Genomic DNA, 20509 nt, shown 5'->3' on the forward strand with positions numbered 1-20509 from the left:
ACAAATGTAAAGAAGAAACAAAATTTCATCAATTTGGATATACGAAACACACAAGGACAAATGAAATTCACTCTTGACTCTCTCTGATTACATATGAATTGATGAGATCAAGATTTTATTTTCTCGTTAACTTAACATGTGTCGCTGTTTCCATGGCTGCAACTCCGTAACATACAATCAGCGGATAATCATTTTCATCCTTGCGATGGACAAAAGCTGAAAATCTCCTCTATGACATTGGACTGCAGTCAATAAATGTTGTACCAATTTCCTCACTTTCTCATTAACATACACTGTATGAGAACAATTAAACCTTACTTGCCGAGGGTAGTAACACATTGGAGCTTTTATCCTAACAAGGATGGTAGATACACACATTTGTCTTTCCAAACACAAACACAAAAGTCTATTTGCTCTCTGCTACTAACGTTGAGTATCTCTCTGTGTTGGCTTGGTTGGGGCATGACTTAATCATAAGTTGCACAAGAGATAATAAGCTTTATCATCTACATGTATCATGAAGACACGCACAACTGTTGTCCTATTTGAATTTCATGTTCACAGTTCTATTGCTTTGACTTGTCTTGGAGTGAACCTGAATACAATGAGGGACTTAGCACTTTTCAGAGTGCACGTACTTAATACACTGATCATCATGTTGTCTCACACGGGGGAATCCAGTCCTAATGAGATCGTTGCGTCAGGCCTTTCTGATTTTTATCACGTCTGGACCCTTGTTGTATCCATACACTATGAACACATCCACAAATCACAAATGAACATCGAATGAACATGTCCTGCTATGATCGGGTTACATACATAGTCTGACGCAATAGTGTTGGACAGGTAAGTGGGGAAGTGCTACAAGTATTCTCACAACATAAAAATGATGGATTCTTAGGTTTGACAATAATCATGTCACAGATGGAACGCTTTTCTCCACAAAGCCAATAGGAACTGAGATAATAGGGTGCATACATGTATGTGGTGTTTGTCATTTGGGGTAGTCACTGCAAGCGTGCAGCAATAATGCGAACAAGTACAGAGAGTGGGTATTCAGCACTACATGCAGTTTCCTGTTTTTGATGCAGTGCACGGTTTTGCCCACTGTTTGGCACTGGGTCAAAATTTGTTCCTGTTTCAACACAAATTCTGTTTCGCACTTCCATAGGTTTGACCCGAACTGTATCTTGCAATCATTTTTACTTTGTCATCCCACAGGTAAACACATGAGGTTTAGATGGGACCGGACAATTTTAAATACCTTGCTAAAAGCAGATTCTCATGCGTGACCCAACTACAATGGGACTCCCCTGCACCCCATGTGAACCTTGCATAGGCATCACAATCGGGATTTGTCTTGCAAAAGAAACTTGTAACCTTGCAACCCTTTGGTCTAGCCTTGATTGGGTTTTACACCACAGCACATACACAGATTTTTCAGTGCCTGATGTGAACTAAATATGCTGTTGATTGAGTTGTACATGAAATACATGATTCATGATAAGTTATCAACCAATCTTACTAACAGCTGCCATGCAAAAAGAAACAACACAAACATCACCTACTCTTACAGTGTTGGACACTAGAACCCTCCAGTCCTCACTGCTGAATGTCAAAGCAAGTGGGAATGTAGTTCAGATATACCGCAAGTATTAGCAAATCAAGGTGCAGCTAAATACTATTGTACAGTATTCATCGCATAATCAGGACAGGTTGGGAGTAGCAAACATGGCCCCTTTAAGCGGGGTGCCCGATTTCGTGATGAGTACTCACCATACACTAACGGCATACGACATGTACATGTAGTGCACATACACACATACACACACACACACACACACGTGCATAATGACGTACTGTACATGCACATGAATACACAACCACGCTACCCCTTGGCGCGACCCTCTAGCTCTCCCTGCACATGGCTTTGCTTATTACGTAGGGGAGAAGAATGTTCGCAAAAGCATGTGTTTCGCAATGGCATGGATACTTATACACGGCGCTTTCGTGGCTATATGTATGTACGTGTACTGGATGGACGGAAGCCAAAACACACCAGTCCGAAGCTTGCTTTGTAAGTTTGATGTAAACGACAACTGATAGGGAATCTTTGAAATATTGTTGTGGTATTTTGGTAGATTTTTTGTGTAAAATATCAACAAAATCAAAGATCGCTTGAAGAAAAATTGTCCCGTTTATCAGAGGTCCCCGCCCGATTATCCAGTGAAAATAACATGCATTGGAAATGTTTCTGGGAAGCGTACGTCATTTAAGCGAGGTTCCCGATTATCAGATGCCCGATTATGCGATGAATACTGTATTTGGTTTAGCTTAGCCCTTTAGCATCTACAAGCTGCTGGTAGTATCAACCACTACTCACTGAAGGAAACGGGGAAAATATCATGCTGTTTACGGGACTAGACAAATTGATTGTGTATTCATGAAGGCTAGTTTGCAGAAAGGGTGATACAAGGGTTCTATAAACTATTAAAGCAAGAACACACACATACACACGCAAACACAAATTTGTAAGGGGCAGCCAGAACAAAATAAAGAGCTAACAGGTTAATGTCTTTGCTCTGTGTGTGTTTCAAAGAGTGCCTCAAATGTGACATTGAAACTTTGTTTTAACAAGGTCAGATACATACCAAACCCTCTTAGGTAACATCTCTTATTCTTTGTTCATGTACATTAATGTCGTGAGAAAAAGGTAACTGTTATGGTTTTTAGGTTCTCATTACAGAATGGTTCCCCTGTAGAGAATTCAAACTTTCATAACTCGTGTTAACCACATGCAAAGCAGCCTGTAAGGGGGGGGGGGGGGGGGGGGTAAGATTGGTTTTAATTTGTTTTGTTTGTTTGTTTGTTTGTTTGTTTTCCTACACAGTAATCACTTGAGATCCTGATATCCAAGGAATTACCTTTGCTCAGTGTCAGGGACATAGTAAATGGTTACAACAAAGAGCAGCGGGGGGAAAAAAAAGAAGGAAAAAAAAATATAGAAATGCAAAACCTGAGCTGGATAACGATGCAAATACTACAGCAAAACCTAATTCAGGTTAAATTACAGATGCTGCATTTAACATCACTGATTTAAAGCAACAAAGGCAGTTTGCTTTTGCTCTACAATGATCAAGGATTAAAAGGGTGCAACTACACATATAGCATAAATATATATCACCTAATCATGCATTAGAAGAGTATTAGGAAGGTAATTACGACACTTGGCAAGCAAGCGAGTGATACATCGCACCATCGAAAAAAAAAGAGAAGAAGATAAGAATAAATAAATCAATGGAAAAGGCAGAGAAATTAAGGAGTGAGTGGATTGGTCCTGACTTTGCCACTACTCTTCCTCTCTCTGAGAACTTCCAATGCTTTCGCAAACCTCTGAGATTTCTTCCTCATCGATCATTTCAAAACCATCGCCATTTTCTTCTTCCTCCTCTTCCTCCTCATCATCATCATCATCCACCTCATCCACCTCCTCCTCATCCTCCTCTTCCCCTTCCCCCTCTTCATCCGCTTCCCCTAAACTTAAACCATCACCATTTTTCCCTGCCAAGCCTTCTTTCTCGACTATATCCGCTTCAGCCCCTTGGTCCGATAATCCAGTAACGTTTAAAGCTTTAGTTTCAAGAATATTTTCGACGGTGCCCGTGATCTCTGAATCTCTTGATTTCTCCCGATCCGGTTCTTGGTCGTCTGGCGGGCCTTCCTCTCCATTTGAATCGTCCTTAGTCTTTTTATCCTTGTCGTCAATTTTACTGGAGGTCACAAAGTCACAGGTGTAGAATGGAATGAAGGACTCCTTGATGCCAACATCCGCCAGGAGATTGGGGAAAAGCCAGAAATGGATTTTACCGAACGTCGCACACCACACCATAACGAACAGGATGAACCGTACTGTTGAGGCAAAACAAAAACAAATGCAAATAGAGAAATGTGGCATGACAAAGAAAGCAGCAAACATCAAAAAATCGAACTGCAGAACAAGTACTGTTCATTAAGCAATCTTTTATGTTCACAATTATAACATTAAGTATGACTTTACAGCCACTGTCCTTAGGCAAGATATGATTTCCACGCCAAAACATCACTCTTACCAGCTCATGAAGACCGTCTTGTTAGTGAGAAAGGTTAGAGTATGAAGTAAACAAGCTGATTTGATTTGATAATCTGTCTCAAGAATGAAACTTTTCACTTCATATCATTATCACTGTCACATGCTTTATTTCCAAACAAGATTGAAGTGGAGCACGGCAACTTCATTCATAAAAGCAAGCTCATAAATATTCCTGACAAAAATAAATAAATGAATAAAAAAAATGAGAGCTTTGAAATTGCTGAATGCCAAGAAAATCGGGTCACCAATGCTATGAAACTCCTCACATCCTTTAAAAGAAATCAATTTCTGATCCAGCTCAGCACCAAAAGCTAATCACTTGTTTCCTTAAACCACAACAGAATTAAATGTGCAAAAAAAAACTTCACAAAACTTCAAATTCCGTTATAATGGAAGAAAACAACCAGTCCCGAGGACTGACGAGAAATGATCGAACAAGTGCTGGTTAATGCATAATCTCTGTGGTGGAGGTAATTAAATGATGAAAATGCAAACTCACGGACAGCAAGGGCAAGGATGGCACCAACAAATCCAGCTCCACAGAGACTAAGATAGTAGGTACCGATGCGCATCCAGGGGGGCCAGAGGGGAAACAGACACACAGCAATGGCTCCGATGACTGTCCAAAGAAAAGAGTGGTGGGTAAGATGTAAGAGAAAAAAAAAAAGAAGAATGTGATAACATATTTTCCAGTGTAAGGGACTAACAGGAATCCCTGAACATCTGCAAAATAAATATAATCAGCACAATGATACTTGTGTGTGTATTTCTTGTGGCATGAAGTAGTCAAAAAATGAGAGAAAAAATTGTGCAAAATAATCATATCTCTTAAAGAATTGGATGCCAGCAATACACTCTGAATTCTGTTTATTCTATTCCATGAAGAGAGACTGTGTTGTGCTTTGAGTAGCAGCTCTGTGGCAAAGGCGATTACACCATTGCCAATCTATTTGGTGCGTGACATATCATCACTTCCTTATAATCTGTTTGTGTAAAAACAAAACAAATTCACACAGCACATACTTTCTATCCACTTTTAATGAAACTGTTCTGTGCAATTTTGATCTAATGGAAGTCACTTTGAATATTGTGCGGTATTCTACTTTCAGTACAGTGTAAATTGCTCTGGACCAATTTCCCAAGTTATCCCAATCTGCCTCAGTACCTGATATACAAAGCCAGTTTATCATTCAGTGCATGAAGGTCATTTACATAGCACAGCAGTGTCAAAGGTAGGCACTATCTAGTCTTTTACACTCACCTAGACCAAAGCCATAGACGTAGTTCATTGGTCGGATCGGGTCATACACCCACACAAAGGCCTGTGGACCAAATGTGGGGGAAAAAAAAAATAGGGAATATATATTAAGTCTCACTATAGAATCAGTGCCTGACTGGCTGACTAAATGATTAATTAGTTGCTTGATTGATCTTGTGATCGATTAATTTATCAATTTATCAATTAATATTATCCATTGAGGGACAGATTGATTGATTTGATATTTTCATTGATGAACAACATATTTACACATTTATACAGAGCTGCCAACACCTGTATAGAAAAAACAAAAACCACATATTTCAAAGTCAAATATAATCTCATGGTTTCAAATGGGAAAATAGTGCATAGTAACCATGCTACAACTGTACATCAAATGGTAGGGGGAAAATGACTGAAAATTTCAAATATTTATGAACAAAAAAAAGAGAAAAAAAATCAGAATCTGTAATATAAATGTACTACTTGGCAGGTTTGTATAAGTACATATTAAACAAATAATATGAAAAACGGATATTACAGTATATGGTTCCCAGAATAGGACACTCAGTGGCAGGTTGTGACTGGTAGTGGCAGGGCTATTAATCTGTAGTGTTTTTTTTTAATCTATAGCAACAGTCTAATGCTCCATGTAACAATCAATCACACAAGTATTAGACAGAGTTTGCAATGTTAAAGAGTCGTGACTATTAAAAAGGTTTTCACGAAATGCCACTTCATATGATAGAATAACACAGTGTTTTACTTTATTGTCTACTTTAACATCCCATATACAATGCTGCATGCTTACTGGAAGTCAGTGCAAGTGGTAAATTCTAACATTTTGACACTCACGTCATTTCCATCCACAAATTTCTGATCGTCAGTCAACTCCAGCTTAATCTTCTTCTTTCCATCCTTCTTCTTGGGGACCGGCGTTCCCTCCTTCCCTCCATCCTTGGCTGTGTCTCCTCCATCTCCCTTCCCCGTCTCCTTCTCCTCATCCACCTGTAGTTGTTACACCACAGGATATAGATTTATGATGAGGATACCACTAATTGCTACTGGGAAAACAAAACCTTGCATCTAAAAAATGTCAAATGTTCAGGAGAGTGAAAAAAAAAACACATGGCAGCAAAAGCACCGTAACAAATGGGATAGACTTTCCTTTGATATGCTGTGGTGGCTTCATTTCCAGGGAAAGAGCTCTACAATTTGGACAGGACATCACTTGACTGATTATCTGACAATTGATCAAAAAAAGTGACTTTCACCAACATTTGAAAAACGAGGGCTTGTCCCCCCCCCCCCCCCCCCCCCCAGCGACGAGTGATGGTTTCAGAAAATATGGAAAGACAGTGGAACGTCCTTAAAATGAGGTCAACTACAGCAAGGAACCTGATATAACAAATTAATTTCATCCCATTCGTTTTATGTAATTTTGCTTTATCCCTGATATGAGGAAATTTCAGTAGTCCCAAGCAGGTCGTCATAATGGGGTACCCCTGTACAATCAATCCCGTTATAACTAACACAGTTATAACGATATTCCGGTTACAACGAAGTAAAAGTTCAGGTCGCAACGTTATCCACTCTATGTATTTTTATTGCTTATTTGTTTGCTTATAACAAAATTTCAATATAACGATAGAAAACTGCCGGTCCCGAGGACTTCTTTATAACAGGAGTCCATGGTATTAGGATGCTGGACGGATCTCTATCAACAACTGTCTCCTCTTCCACTGAACATACACCTTTCTTAATACAGATTATTACAGCTAGTTTGAGAAATCTATGGAAAGTTTTCAAAAGACATGGGCGTACCCTTAGGCAAATTCCTTCCACCATTAATAATAGAATTGTGTTGATGAACTCCACATGATAATCTTTGAATGTTTGCCCAATTGAATGACATCTAGATACAATTTTTTTTGTCATTTTACCTTCTGCAGAAAAATCCCACAGCCTCATAGATGGCATTACACAAAAAGACTAGTAGTAAAACTTACTGATCAATGGCTGTCAATGCAATGGTATACAAATAAAAAAAAAATATGACCTTCTGACCTTTTCCGTTGCTTCTGCCTCGGTTCTCTTCTTCTCCTTCTTCCCTTTTTTCTCTTTCTTGCTCACGCCTTCTTCTTTTTCCTTGCCTTCCTTCTCCTTGCCCTCCTTCTTTGCCTTCTTGACTACCTTCAGGGCACGGTAGAACAGTCCTTTCCATAGCAAGCTGGCAAGAATGATCAGCAATCATACACTGTTTACGCCGAATATTTCACGAGGTTTTATTTTCGCGAATTTCGCGAGTCAGCTGCTATTCGCGAAATTAAAAACACATGAAAATATTGACCCCATTCAAAAACCTAATACTCTAAATATGAATGCAGAGGCGGATCCAGAGGGGTTCGCAAGAGGCGCACGCCCCCCCCCTTTATTTATCACTAAAAACAAAGGAAATAAAAAGAAAAAAATGATATGAAACCCGCAGGTGGCACCAAAAATAATAGTTATGCCCCCCCTTTACAGAATTCCTGGATCCGCCCCTGTGAATGTGACATACGCCTATACATTTCTCCGTTCAGTACACGACTGTCGGGAAGTCCCGATTCGTGAAAATTTAGACTCGCGAAATATATGGCGTATACAGTATTTAAGCATTACAAAATTGTCATGCATGTACATATAGTATAGAATTTCAAAAAAGAAATAAAGTGTCTTTTCCCTGCATTACTCCAGCAAGTTTTACAAGCAGAGACATGCTTTTTTGTAAAGCAGGGACTAGATGTATACAATGGCTAGCTGAAGATATAATAGACAACAAAATGCAACCTACCACAATTTCAGGCAGACATATTTACATGTAATAATTCTCAGCAAAGGTAAACATTGGTATTTAAAGATCATAAACAAATTACTGTGAATACTCGTTTCCTTTTTACAATGTACTACTTAACTCTTCTGAAACTTAGATATCTGGTCTTGCACATATTCCAGTACATACCCGGAAATCTTCTTTGAGTGCATTTTATTACGATGTTAGGTGGTCCTTAACTTTTTTTTTTTTTACTAGTATTTCCTTATCTACACAAGATCAGATATGAAAGTTTCCAGTTAGTCTGCAGAATCAGGGAAACATGGCAGCTCTTGTTCAGGCAATGCTCCCTACTTTACCCCAACATCGTCACTGACATTCAGATTCTCTTCCACTCACCCATCCAAGTAGCTTGCCACAGATTCTCTGTCAGTGAACAAGATTTCCGTGTTCCCCTTCCCAGTGGCCCACTTGGACTCCTGAAGGAAGTCCACTGCTTTGGAGCCTGCCAAAAGAACATGGGTATGTACCAAAATGTGGACTCTTTTCACCAGTTAAAAGTTAAACCAGTTAAAGGTACTAGCCCACATTTGCAAACCCACGAAAATCAAAACTGCATAAAACAGGTCTAATATGACTTCAAGTACAAGTTATAACAGTAACATACCTCACCTGTTGCTCTTTGTTTATACCATTCGATAAAAAAGAGAAAATCATCATTTAAAAATCCATTTTCAAACCGGGTCAACCCGACCCAAAATCGAATTACGAGCGCGGGCTAGCTACGTACTAACTGCGACCAGCCCCAACGTGCAGCGTTGGGGCTGTGCCGTTTTCGCATTCAGATTCGAGGAGTTGTACAAAACGGGTAACGTTTCGGCGCTATATTTCCTCAATTTTTCAACAAAAACTACTAGGAATACTTACATGGGTCGATTAAACCCAAATGATTAATTTCGGCGACTGTTTGATGCATTTCATTGCTTATGATGCAGAAAATGTTGTCTTATAACGCGAATATCTTCAGCTCACCGATGCTCACTGAAACTCACAATCACTTGCACAGGCGCACAGCATGCATGCAGTGCCAGTGCAGTGCATTGAGAGCATGCGTAATGCGTACTAATGGATATAGCAGCAAGTCTCTCCACTGTTGCACTAGGGCAGGCCGCTTATTACTCCTAAAAAAATGTAGAAAATTTTGCAGTTTCTAGATAAATGGGTGAGAAAAACCAAGTCGAAAGGTAATGTATTAATTGTCACTGTGTTTATGATAGAAATTTAGCCGTGCTTTATTTGTGAAGTCGCCTTGAATGTGGCAGTGATTTTTGCTCCCGCTCAGCTGCGAGGTAGCCGCCAGGACCGCGCCTTGCGGCGCTGTCTCCGGGGCTAGCTACTAGTACGTACATGTAACTTACACATGTATCGCATGCAAGTAGTACGTATGTGGACTGGAGCTAGCGAGCGTTATACGCATGCATACGGTGCATTTTCATTTATTTTTATGAAAGTAATTGACTAATTGGAACAAAATTTTGCACAGGTGTTACTGCAATCATACCCAAACTCCATGCTAACTATGAGACCAATTGCTGCAGGTTTACAAATGTGGGCTAGTACCTTTAAAAGAAGAGTTTCAAGTATACTCGGACAAGTGTCAGATAGGAAATGCATGTTGTACCAAAATCAGCCCATCCTCCACAGGTTAAGTGACATGACTAGTGTCTCGTACTGTGTGTGCACTTCAAATAGCCAAACAAAGAAGAAAGCAGTTCTGTCTCTAACTTGCAATTACAAAACTGAGTTAAGTCAAGCTGATAGAAAAACACTGATTGTTAAAAACGAAAAAACAAGTTGAATTTTCATCACAACTGGACAAAAAGTACAAAAAGTTATCATTCTTTGACCAATTTCATATTTGATCAAAGAACAGTGGTGATGCTGGTCATGGCCACATAAACCCACACCTGGGGTGACATGTCCTAGTATCTAAAAAAAAAAAAAAAAAATGCATTTCCAGGAAACAAAAAAGAAAAAAACTGTTTCATTTTCCCCACATTTTCACTAAATACATCGATGTTGACATCAAATACTATTGAAACATTGTTTTGAATATTAAACAAATTACATAAAGTATTTGTAATATTTTAAAACTCAAATCAGTATTTCTTTTCATATTCAAAACTGAGAAACGCTTTTGAATAATTATGATGCCAAATAGGATAAAAGGTCTTGTCACCCCAGGAACAATATATACGTATCAGATGAACCAATGATAACAGTGTAGTATTCTACAACTGGGTTTGTACATACAGGATGTTCCAGAAATCATAATTATCTTTCATTGATTAAGCTGCTAAACAGTCCCCTTCCTCTTGTATGTCAGTATTGCTACAAAATTAAAGCAAATCTGCAATAATCTCATTTAAAGATGGTGAACGAGACATTAAAATCAAGAAAATCATACAAAAGAAGGTGTCAAAGCAGAGGGAAATGTCTGTTAAAACAGATTTTTTATGTGACTTTTTAAAATATATTCGTACCACTGAAAAATCGCGAGTTAAAACTGACTGATTTACTTCATCGATTTTCGCTCCAGAACGGCCGTCTTTTCGGGGCCCTAAAATATGACGTCATGACATGGACGAACGTACCCTTTACGATAGAGTGTGCAGCGCTAGCTAGCTCTACATCGAGTCCTCCATTCATAAAGCACGTAGTTCTTTGTGAGCGGATGCAATACAATACTGTACCTTGCCTGTCTTTAGTCGCATCTGCTTTATCGGCAGAAACAGCAGGGTAAAATGTACCATTATTTAAAAAAAGAAGAAGAGATGAATGAATAAATAAATAAATAAATAAATAAATAATAGCCATAATATTACTAATAATATAATCTGAAGCAACGTCAGTAGCGAACCGCCGAGTCCCCGCCGGAGAGCTAGTTTGGTGTGTATGGTAGCCCCACTACATATCCGACCGCGTATAATTCGCGCACTGAACACTTAGTACGCACTTCGTCTGCGCGCAAAGCACATAAAAATGGATTGGCTTTGAATGTAGATGAGGATGGATGGTGTGGGAAAACGCGATAATTCACTGTTCATTGATGGTTTTAATCAAGGACAAAATTTCGAATGAATACTTTCACCGAATCGTAATGACAGCACAATGTAATGTCTATGGAAGTTCCTAAAAAGCTTCGTTGACGTTTTCTACAACACGGTGTTCAATACAACTCGGTTTGCGTGCATTGTCAATGCAAAAAACAGCGTCGATCCTGATAACGCGATTTACCGCGGGGAGCTTAAACGAGGCCACGCTAGTTCATCGGCGACATTTTTGCACTGAAACTTCGAATCGAAAAGGGAACAACGGCATTTGATAGAGCTGGATTTTCTCAATCACGTAGGTCAAGTTGGAGTTTTTTACGTGAATTTCAGTGTTAGATATTCTTATCAAGCAAATTAACATTAGGCGGTCGATGAGTAGTAGGTCCAACCTTACATAGGCTACTCCACAACGTAGATCCTTACGTTAGCTAGGTCAGAGTTCTTGTTCTACCGTAACGACTAACGTTAGGCTCTATAGTAGCCCTACTACATATCGACCACCCTTATTGAAACCGACCGCGTATAATTCGCGCACTGAACACTTAGTACGCACTTTTCTGCGCGCAAAGCACATAAAAATGGATTGGCTTTGAATGTAGATTAGGATGGTGTGGGAAAACGCGATAATTCACTGTTCATTAATGGTTTTAATCAAGGACAAAATTTCGAATGAATATTTTCACCGAATCGTAATGACAGCACAATGTAATGTCTATGGAAGTTTCTAAAAGGCTTCTAAAAAGCTTCGTACAACACGGTGTTCAATACAACTCGGTTTACGTGCATTGTCAATGCAAAAACAGCGGTCGATCCTAAAAACGCGATTTACCGCGGGGAGCTGAAACGAGGCCACGCAAGTTCGTCGGCGATATTTTTGCACTGAAACTTCGAATCGAAAAGGGAACAACGGCATTTGATAGAGCTGGATTTTCTCAATCACGTAGGTCAAGTTTTTTACGTGAATTTCAGTGTTAAATATTCTTATCAAGCAAATAAACATTAGGCGGTCGATTAGTAGTAGGTCCAACCCTACTACTGTACTAACTAGGCCTATTAAACGGTTACTATAAGCCGTTTAAGAGTAGAGACTGAGGCGCGAAAGCGCAAGTAGAAATTTAAAAAGGTATACTTCATGGTAATTCGAAGGAAGATGGATTCAATAAGTGAAATTATAAACTCACTTTTGCTTGATAGAGTAAACAAGACATGTACAGATACCTCGGTGCACTCAGGCCATCGCCCGCGGCGGCGTGATACAGAGCGTAGCTTAGGTGCACAGTTAGCTAGCGGCCCGGTAGCGTATCACATCAGCGCGCGAGCGCAGGGCTGATTCGTCCATGTCATGACGTCATAATTTTGGTCACCAAAATTTCGCCATCAGATCGGGTTCAGGTGGTCTAAAAAGGGCCTCAAAACACCATCTCTCAATCGTTCTAAAGACATTTTCACCTTCTGAAAGTTAACTATTCATATTCCTAGAGACTTAAGCTTTGAAGAAATATATAAATCACTTTATTTATGAATACCGACATTTTTTTCTTGTTCACAATACTTTAACACATAGAAACCATTATCTGTTTATAAATTACAACAGCAGCAAAAAGAAGAGTAAATTCAGTGAAGCTTGTGTGTGGGTGAACAGGAGGTGACAACATCATTCCTTCACATTATTTGTACATGTTTTGACTGATACCACTGTTTTATGAACACATGCAGATTAGAAATTCTGCAACAGTCTAATATGACGATTCTCATTTCTGTGAAAACTTTTTCAGATCTATTTGTTTTGGATTCAGTCTGTTAAATATCAGTCACCAGGCACTCACTTTGAGTGCTGACACATTGTTCAGAGGTTCCATAAGTCCTTGTGGTTCTGATACATTGTCACATTGTGAGAGGTTCCTTAATTAAGCCCTTCTGGTTCTGTGTGTGATACATTGTTCATTGTAGGTTCCAAATGCCTTTTAGTTCTGACACATTGTTCATTTTAGGTTCCCAACGCCCTTTTAGTTCCGATACACTGTAGGTTCCTAAAGCCCTTATGGTTCTGATATCATATATACAATGTGTATGGTTTATGCCATACCTGTGAAGTACTCCACCTTGTGGCCATCGATGGACGTGGTCTTGGTTGGGAGATTGAAGCGAAGATGTTTGGCCACAGCCGTCTCTTCTTTCGTCGGCTTCTCCGGCTCAGCACTCTGTACAGAATGTAAGAAAGTCACACATCATAGCATGTCTCATATTATCGCAACAACATTTTAAAGCATCAATCAACCTTTATATTTGACTGGCCAGCATTTCTCTACCTTAGTACTACAGTGGAACCTCTTAATATAAAGGTGGATACTAGTATAGTGAGATACCTAATATGATTAGGTACAATAGTGTTGTTTGGAGGTCCTATTCATTTTATATTCTTTCTTTTTTTTCTGATATAACAAGGTAACTCATAATGAGGAAATTCAGTGGTTCCAAGCAACTCGTTATAACGTGATTCTGCTGTACTGTGGAGTTTTCACACTGAATGATTCTTTCACTATTTGCTGCCTGTCTAGTGATGGTTTGGGACAATTCATTGTGTGCCTGGCAGAAGGGTTCTAGCAATCATAGTATGGTAACATTAACATTATGCTAAGGCCCTTCTAGCGGGCACATGACAAATATCTTTCAAAAACTGATGCAGGTTATACCTGTGCCATATATCATACTGCAATGTCACATGATGATATACCTGAAAGCGCTGGTCAAATCTAGCTTGCATGAAGCAGACTACGCTATTCTCATACAATGTTTCCATTTTCTTCAGCGCACACGTTAGCTATTCACGCAGGGTACTGTCAAACAATGGAAGTGGCCATAGCAATAATCAAACCACTAAGTTTATTGGGTACTATGCTAGATAAACTATAAAGTTAACATTAAGGGTGATTCTGAAAATAACTTCTTTTTTTCTACTGGAAATTCAAAATAAAAGACAACAGGATCAATGGACAGGCATGTAGACACTGCTAAGTTTGCAATTGGACATTACCAGTCTGAACTTTAGCACCCTATTAAACTGCACTGTGCTCCATTTAGTACACAAATATTGTAACTTGGGGCAGTTGAAGTTCATTGTTACCAATAAAATACAATAATGTGACCTTTGATCTTATAATCCTGATTGAAATGATGAAAATCATAGCAATGTGGATGAATGACAAGGCTGCACATATAGAATTTCTATTTCTGTAGTAATGTACATGTATGGTGTGAAACCAAGGGTACTGGGATCTAATTGTGAACTCTGCATCAAAGTATTCAAATATAAAATCAACATTTCATCTCCTTCAACACCACACTTTGTGGCAAATATCATGCAGAACTAGTCCTGATATATATTAATCATTCTGTTTAATATGAAGTGTGTATGTTAGCACGATAAGCAGTGTATTGCTTGATGCAGGAGCGGACCCAGGAATTCTGTAAAAGGGGGGGGGGGGGCAACTAATATTTCTGGTGTCACTTCCAGGTTTCATATCATTTTTTCCTCTTTATTTCTTTTGTTTTTAATTAAAAAGAAAGGTAGGTATGCACTGGTTGTGCCCCCCCCCCTCCCCCCTCTGGATCCACCACTGTTGATGTGTTTACAGAGGTCTAGATCTACTGACTTTTCCCCATGGGTCAGCGACTGCTTTACTGATCAGTTTGAAATAACAAAAAGTTGGAGGGATCTAGGCCCTATAAAACCCAGAATTTTTATTTGTTGGTTGATATTCATGTGCCTGTTAGGTGTGTTGAAATCATGACTTACCAAGGTAAGTATGCACCAGATACAGATTACACCATTTACAATGAAAAATTGTCAATACTCATTACCAATAAGTACCCCTCCCCTTGCTCCCTTGTTTTGCCTTTTGTTGGGGATGCTGAATTAGTTGCCCCATGTTCCCTCACAGTGACCAGTGTCTCGCTCCACACTCTTACTCAACAACTGAATTAGGTTGCCATTCATTTGACAACCCTGCGACATTAGACTTTTTAAGTGAACGAGATTAATCAAATGAGTGTCCACGTCCAAAACACACGTTTGCCACAGGGCACCATTATGACTGATTATCATGACTGTCAGTCTTAAACTCAACTGTTAGATTCTACAAATATTAACTTAAATCAACTCAAATTTTCTAACTGCTTGGAGTGCTTGGTTGGGTCCTTGGGAGGTGGAGCTAACTTCGGAAGTTACCTCGGGTAGAAATCCGATTCATTCTAAATTATTTAGAGGATCTAGAACTATAAAATTTATGGCCAAATTCATCCACCCTAGGCCCAAGGGTTTGTGATGTCAGAAAGTCCAAAGGCCCAAGTAACGTTACTAGTTCTTGTAGGATTTCTATATCTAGGATATCTACTGTTACTGAGTGAAAATGCTAACGTGTTAGGAAGTATTGGGTGCTATCGATCATAACACTGGAGGTCAATTGAAAGAAGGCACTCGGCTATTTTACATCAATATTTCGCCAGTTCAAACCATCCTGTGTTGCGTTGTTTTGCTACCCCTCTTGTGGTAGACACACTACAACAGCTGTCACTACTGAAAACACACGAGTGAAGACCAATCCAGTGTACTCAGTTAGATCAGTGGTGAAGTTATCAACAGCCAGCGCAATGCATAAGAATAGGGCCTAGGGCACACACACACGTCACACGACACAGTGCCCGTCAATCAATCCAAGAAAATTACAGTATAAATTAGACACGTTAAACTACAAATTTCATGTAAAATCATAAGAAATCTCAAATAACAAATCAGTGTCTATTTTCACTTCTCTCTCAGAACTTCTCTCCTAACTTAGGGATTTGTTTACCTCTTTCTTCTTCCGACGTCGTGTACGGTCCGCCATTTTGATGTGACCGTCTGCTATGCAATTTATGGTATGGCCGCGCGAGTGTGGCCTCTGACTTGACGGTAGACACTTGAATTTCAGCAACCTAAGCAGTTTGTTGAGCGCAGAGAGGTTTCACTTCTCAGAATGATTCTTCGTCTGATTTACGCATACAGTATATAAAATGTCATTTTACATGATGAATGCAGGAATATTCCGAAGAACAAAACCTGTAAAGACTGCGGCATCTGGGAACAATACAGTTCACAACTTGATTGCACGTGTCACTATTTCTGGTCTTAAGATTTCGCAATATATTTCATCATTCCTACTACTTTCATACGTGTTCTTACTCCATTTGTTCCTTGGTCCATCAAGGGTATCCTAGGGGCCTAATCAGGGTAAAATGAATCTCACAGCATAGGCCTAACACTAGAGTTGAGACAGGTCCAGAGAGTCTGTTTATCAACTGTGATTGCACCATTTCATGACGCAAAATGAATAGAAGCTATCTAGCTATGACCCACAAATTAACACACACTCTCAAGAGAAAATTAAATGTGGTCAAGTTACAATCAGTACAGTAAAACATCCAGTGCCGGGCGGATCCAGAGGGGCGCGCGCCCCCTCTTTATTTTTTCTTATAAAGAAAAACAAAAAGAACAAATGAATGGGGGAGGGGCACGCCCCCCCCCCCCCTTGACTCCCCTTTTCCTGGATCCGTCCCTGTCGAGTTAATAATTATGTGGCATAAACTACATGGGCTACACACTACCATAAAAGGGTCCTACTAATTGACGCAAACTAATGCAAACTAATACAAACTAATGCAAACTAATGCAAACTAATGCAAACTGACGCAAACTAATACAAACTCAATGCAAACTCAATACAAACTACTAATCAATGCAAACTAATGCAAAATACTAATTAATGCAAACTAATACAAACCATTAGCGGTGAAAATTAGGGTGAATTACAGTACCTGGACCTGGCTCTTCCGAGGCCACTCTCACGTTAGTCCTCTCGAAACAAAAACTAGTATCGATCAAGTAAATCCATTCTATCGAAGAATGACTAACGCAACTGCTCAACAGTCAACACTAACTTGAAAAAAAAAACACACATTTTATGAAAATATCATTAAATTCATATTTCTTGACCAAATAGATATCGTTTTGAATATATTTCGCTTTGAAAATTCAGAAAATGTAAAGTAGAATGATGCCCAGAAATGCGGATATTAATGATCGATCATAAATGCCGAAATACTAATTGATGCAAACTCGACGCAAACTCCAAAACACAACGCTATCCTATGCGAAAACAACCTATATCGATTACAAATATCGGGAAATGACACCCCGAAATACTAATTAATGCAAACATCAATGCAAACTCCAAGACATAACGCTATTCTATGCGAAAACAACCTATATCGATTACAAATATCGGGAAATGACACCCCGAAATACTAATTAATGCAAACTCAACGCAAACTCAAAAACACAACGCTATCCTATGTGAAAACCTCCTATATCGATTACAAATATCGGAAAATGACATCCCGAAATAATACTTAATGCAAACTCCAAGTCACAATGTTTTCGAATGTGAAAACAATGTAAATTGATCATGAATATCGGAAATTGTCACATTGAAACACTATAGTAATGCAAACTCCAAAACAAAAAGTTTTCCTACGTGAAAACTACCTAAATTAATTACAAATATCGGAAAATAACACCTTGACATAAAAAGAAAACAAAAATTGTCTCAGAGTATTCTATCACATACATTGTATATCAAATTTCACTCTTGCAGAAGCGCAAATTTATTTAACTCCAGATTGAATTGCAGTTTCAAGAGAAAGTTGGGGTAGTGATGTAGAAGAATTTTCATTCTCTATTTTAGAACTCTCGAATTATCAAGCAGGAGCTTTATTTTGATAAATACTCCCAACACTTACATGATTCTCAGATAATTTTTTAATGAAAATTCTGTTGTGTTAATCCCAAATTGCTAATTGTTTCTGGAAGATAATATAATCACATTCCTGGAAATTAAAGATTTTGTACCCACTGCAATAAGAATGATATTGGCGATGAATTTCATTACCTTTTCATTGCAGCCTCTTCAATGAACAGCAAAAGAAATACTTCATAAGATATCACAGGAAATACCAAAAGTGAAGGTGGATCAATTATCTAATTGTGAAAAGAGGGCAGTTCTTTCTAGTTTAACCAAGTTTTACAATTGATAATGACATATGTAGGCCTACATGAGTATATTTCGACCTTCTCTTAGTTACTTGTTTATGTCTTTTTACAGGCCGTGCTTTCTATATATTGAGTAATCTACGGAACTTGTCTTCCCACTCTCCCCTCTTTCTCTTCCTTTCTCTTCTTGCTCTCGCATGCCCATATATTTCCTTCATTCTTTGTTCACCTATTGTCTGAATATATTTCTGTACTTTTTTTTTAACGTTATCTAATCTTTTTTGTTGTTTTCATCAATGATATGTCACTCGTATTTCTTTTATTGTTAATATGTCCAAGGAATTTGTCATCAGCTTTGTGTCCTTCTCACTGTTCCCTATTACTTTTTATTAATCCTCTCTCTGTCTCATCTCTCTTCATATTTTCCTTCCTGTTTTGTTCACTATTATCAAACTGTGTATTTCTGTACATTCTTCTTTGTTTTTATTTTCATCAATCGCACTTCACTCCTATTTACCTTATCATAGTTGTTTTGTATAAACTTAAAGTTACTTGCAACTCTGTTTGATTTATTGAAGTAATAATGTGAAATATGACTTTTAATTGGACCCCGATAGCCAGAATATGGGTTGTTGAGTAAAATGAACTTTGAACTTTAGACTCAGTAATATCACAGTCCTGCAAACACGTCGTGAAAGGAAGGTGTCGATCGATTAACCCTATAAAGCCCAGGGGGGGGGGGGCACATTGTGCCCCCTACCAGATTTCATTCGCCACTCCTTCGCCCTTAATCCAATTTCAACCAAATTTTGTGACTTTCCCTAAAATCTTATTCCAAACATTTTGATATATAATTTAGCTATATCTGATATTGCTGGTTGCCATGGCAACCATAAATGACAACCATATCAGTCAGATTTTTCGTATTTTTCTGTTCAAATTCCAATTAACAATATATTGTGTATGAAATGGGCGTTTCTTGGCTGAAATTTGCTGAAGAAGCAAAATGTGAAGTAATTATGGCCCTGAAATGTTTTTCCTATTATTTCCTTTGTTTTCATGTGACAATGGCATAAAACAATAGAAATAATAGAGATAATTGAAAAAACAGTATTTTCCAAAGATTGCCGTTCTATTCTGCGTGATTTTGATTCCTTCACCCAAGTTATAACTCTAATATCATCTCTTTATCACATTATCAATCTGCAAACTTAAAAATCCAATATTATGGAAATATGAAATGTGATAACTACGCATATACCTATCCAAAACAATGCATCACAGGTCTCATAATGTATGTCTTTATGTTGTTATTACGTAATAGCGCCCCATGTGGTGACCCTGAGAAATTTCAACCATAACAAATAACTTGCACATCATTTGTGGGAAATATGAAAATGATTGATCCATCATTAAACACATACACTTGGGATAAAGAAGTTATACAGAAAAAGCATTTTTTTAAGCATATTTCCTATGTATTTCTTCATATTTTGGTGAATAGCTCCCTCTATGGGTGACCTTGAGAAAAATCAAATGTGCAGTCATGTAGAGTATGAGATGCTCTACTTATGTGCCAAGTATGACGATGAAACATTGAACAATAACAAAGTTATACAGGGGCACAATGTGCCCCCCCCCCCCCCCTTGGGCGTGGGAAGGGTCAAAATAGCTTGGGCTTTATAGGGTTAACAGGTCGTCAATGCAAACTCCTGAGCGCATTTGATCGATTTTCTTTATAAAATCTGATTCCTACAAATTGCTGTCGATGACTGTACCGAAACCATGGAATAGTACATATGAGTGTATCTAAATTGATAATTGAGTTATATGTGTATGTTAATACTTTCATAGATGCTTGTTCACAACAACAGGTAAAACAAAATGCACCGTAGATCATAATAGTAACCTATTTATGAATAACTTAGTCACATCGACAGTATGTCGGAAGGGGCGCAATTTCTTATGTTTATTTTATCGCTGCGGTGTGTCATGTCTGCGCCATTGTCAAAGCCAACAAAGTTCCACATAATTATCAGTCTTAAGTATTGTTTCCTAACATATTGAATCTTTCAGTTGAATGCAATGCGCGTAATAATCATCAACATAT

General features: G+C 38.5%; 1 protein-coding gene across 1 annotated transcript; it reads right to left on the minus strand.

Moving 5' to 3' along the window:
* Positions 1–3091: 3091 nt before the first annotated feature.
* On the minus strand, positions 3092–16282 carry LOC140238463 (translocation protein SEC62-like). The gene is made up of 8 exons (XM_072318365.1): positions 16163–16282; positions 13399–13513; positions 8599–8704; positions 7455–7617; positions 6243–6395; positions 5391–5451; positions 4629–4748; positions 3092–3909 (listed from the first exon to the last, which is right to left on the minus strand). Exons 1-8 carry the CDS (start codon positions 16196–16198, stop codon positions 3350–3352), a joined length of 1314 nt encoding a protein of 437 aa, XP_072174466.1. The 5' UTR covers positions 16199–16282; the 3' UTR covers positions 3092–3349.
* Between the last annotated feature and the right edge of the window lie 4227 nt (positions 16283–20509).

The sequence above is a fragment of the Diadema setosum genome, chromosome 15, assembly GCF_964275005.1.
Source record: "Diadema setosum chromosome 15, eeDiaSeto1, whole genome shotgun sequence".
NCBI classification, from domain to species: domain Eukaryota; kingdom Metazoa; phylum Echinodermata; class Echinoidea; order Diadematoida; family Diadematidae; genus Diadema; species Diadema setosum.

Excerpts from the sequence above, each read along its gene's own strand:
- LOC140238463 (XM_072318365.1), bottom strand. The coding sequence starts at position 16,198 with ATGGCGGACCGTACACGACGTCGGAAGAAGAAAGAG. Across the intron at positions 13,514-16,162 it reads GACGTCGGAAGAAGAAAGAG|AGTGCTGAGCCGGAGAAGCC; the intron begins GTAAACAAATCC and ends CATTCTGTACAG. Across the intron at positions 8,705-13,398 it reads CAAGGTGGAGTACTTCACAG|GCTCCAAAGCAGTGGACTTC; the intron begins GTATGGCATAAA and ends TTCTTTTGGCAG.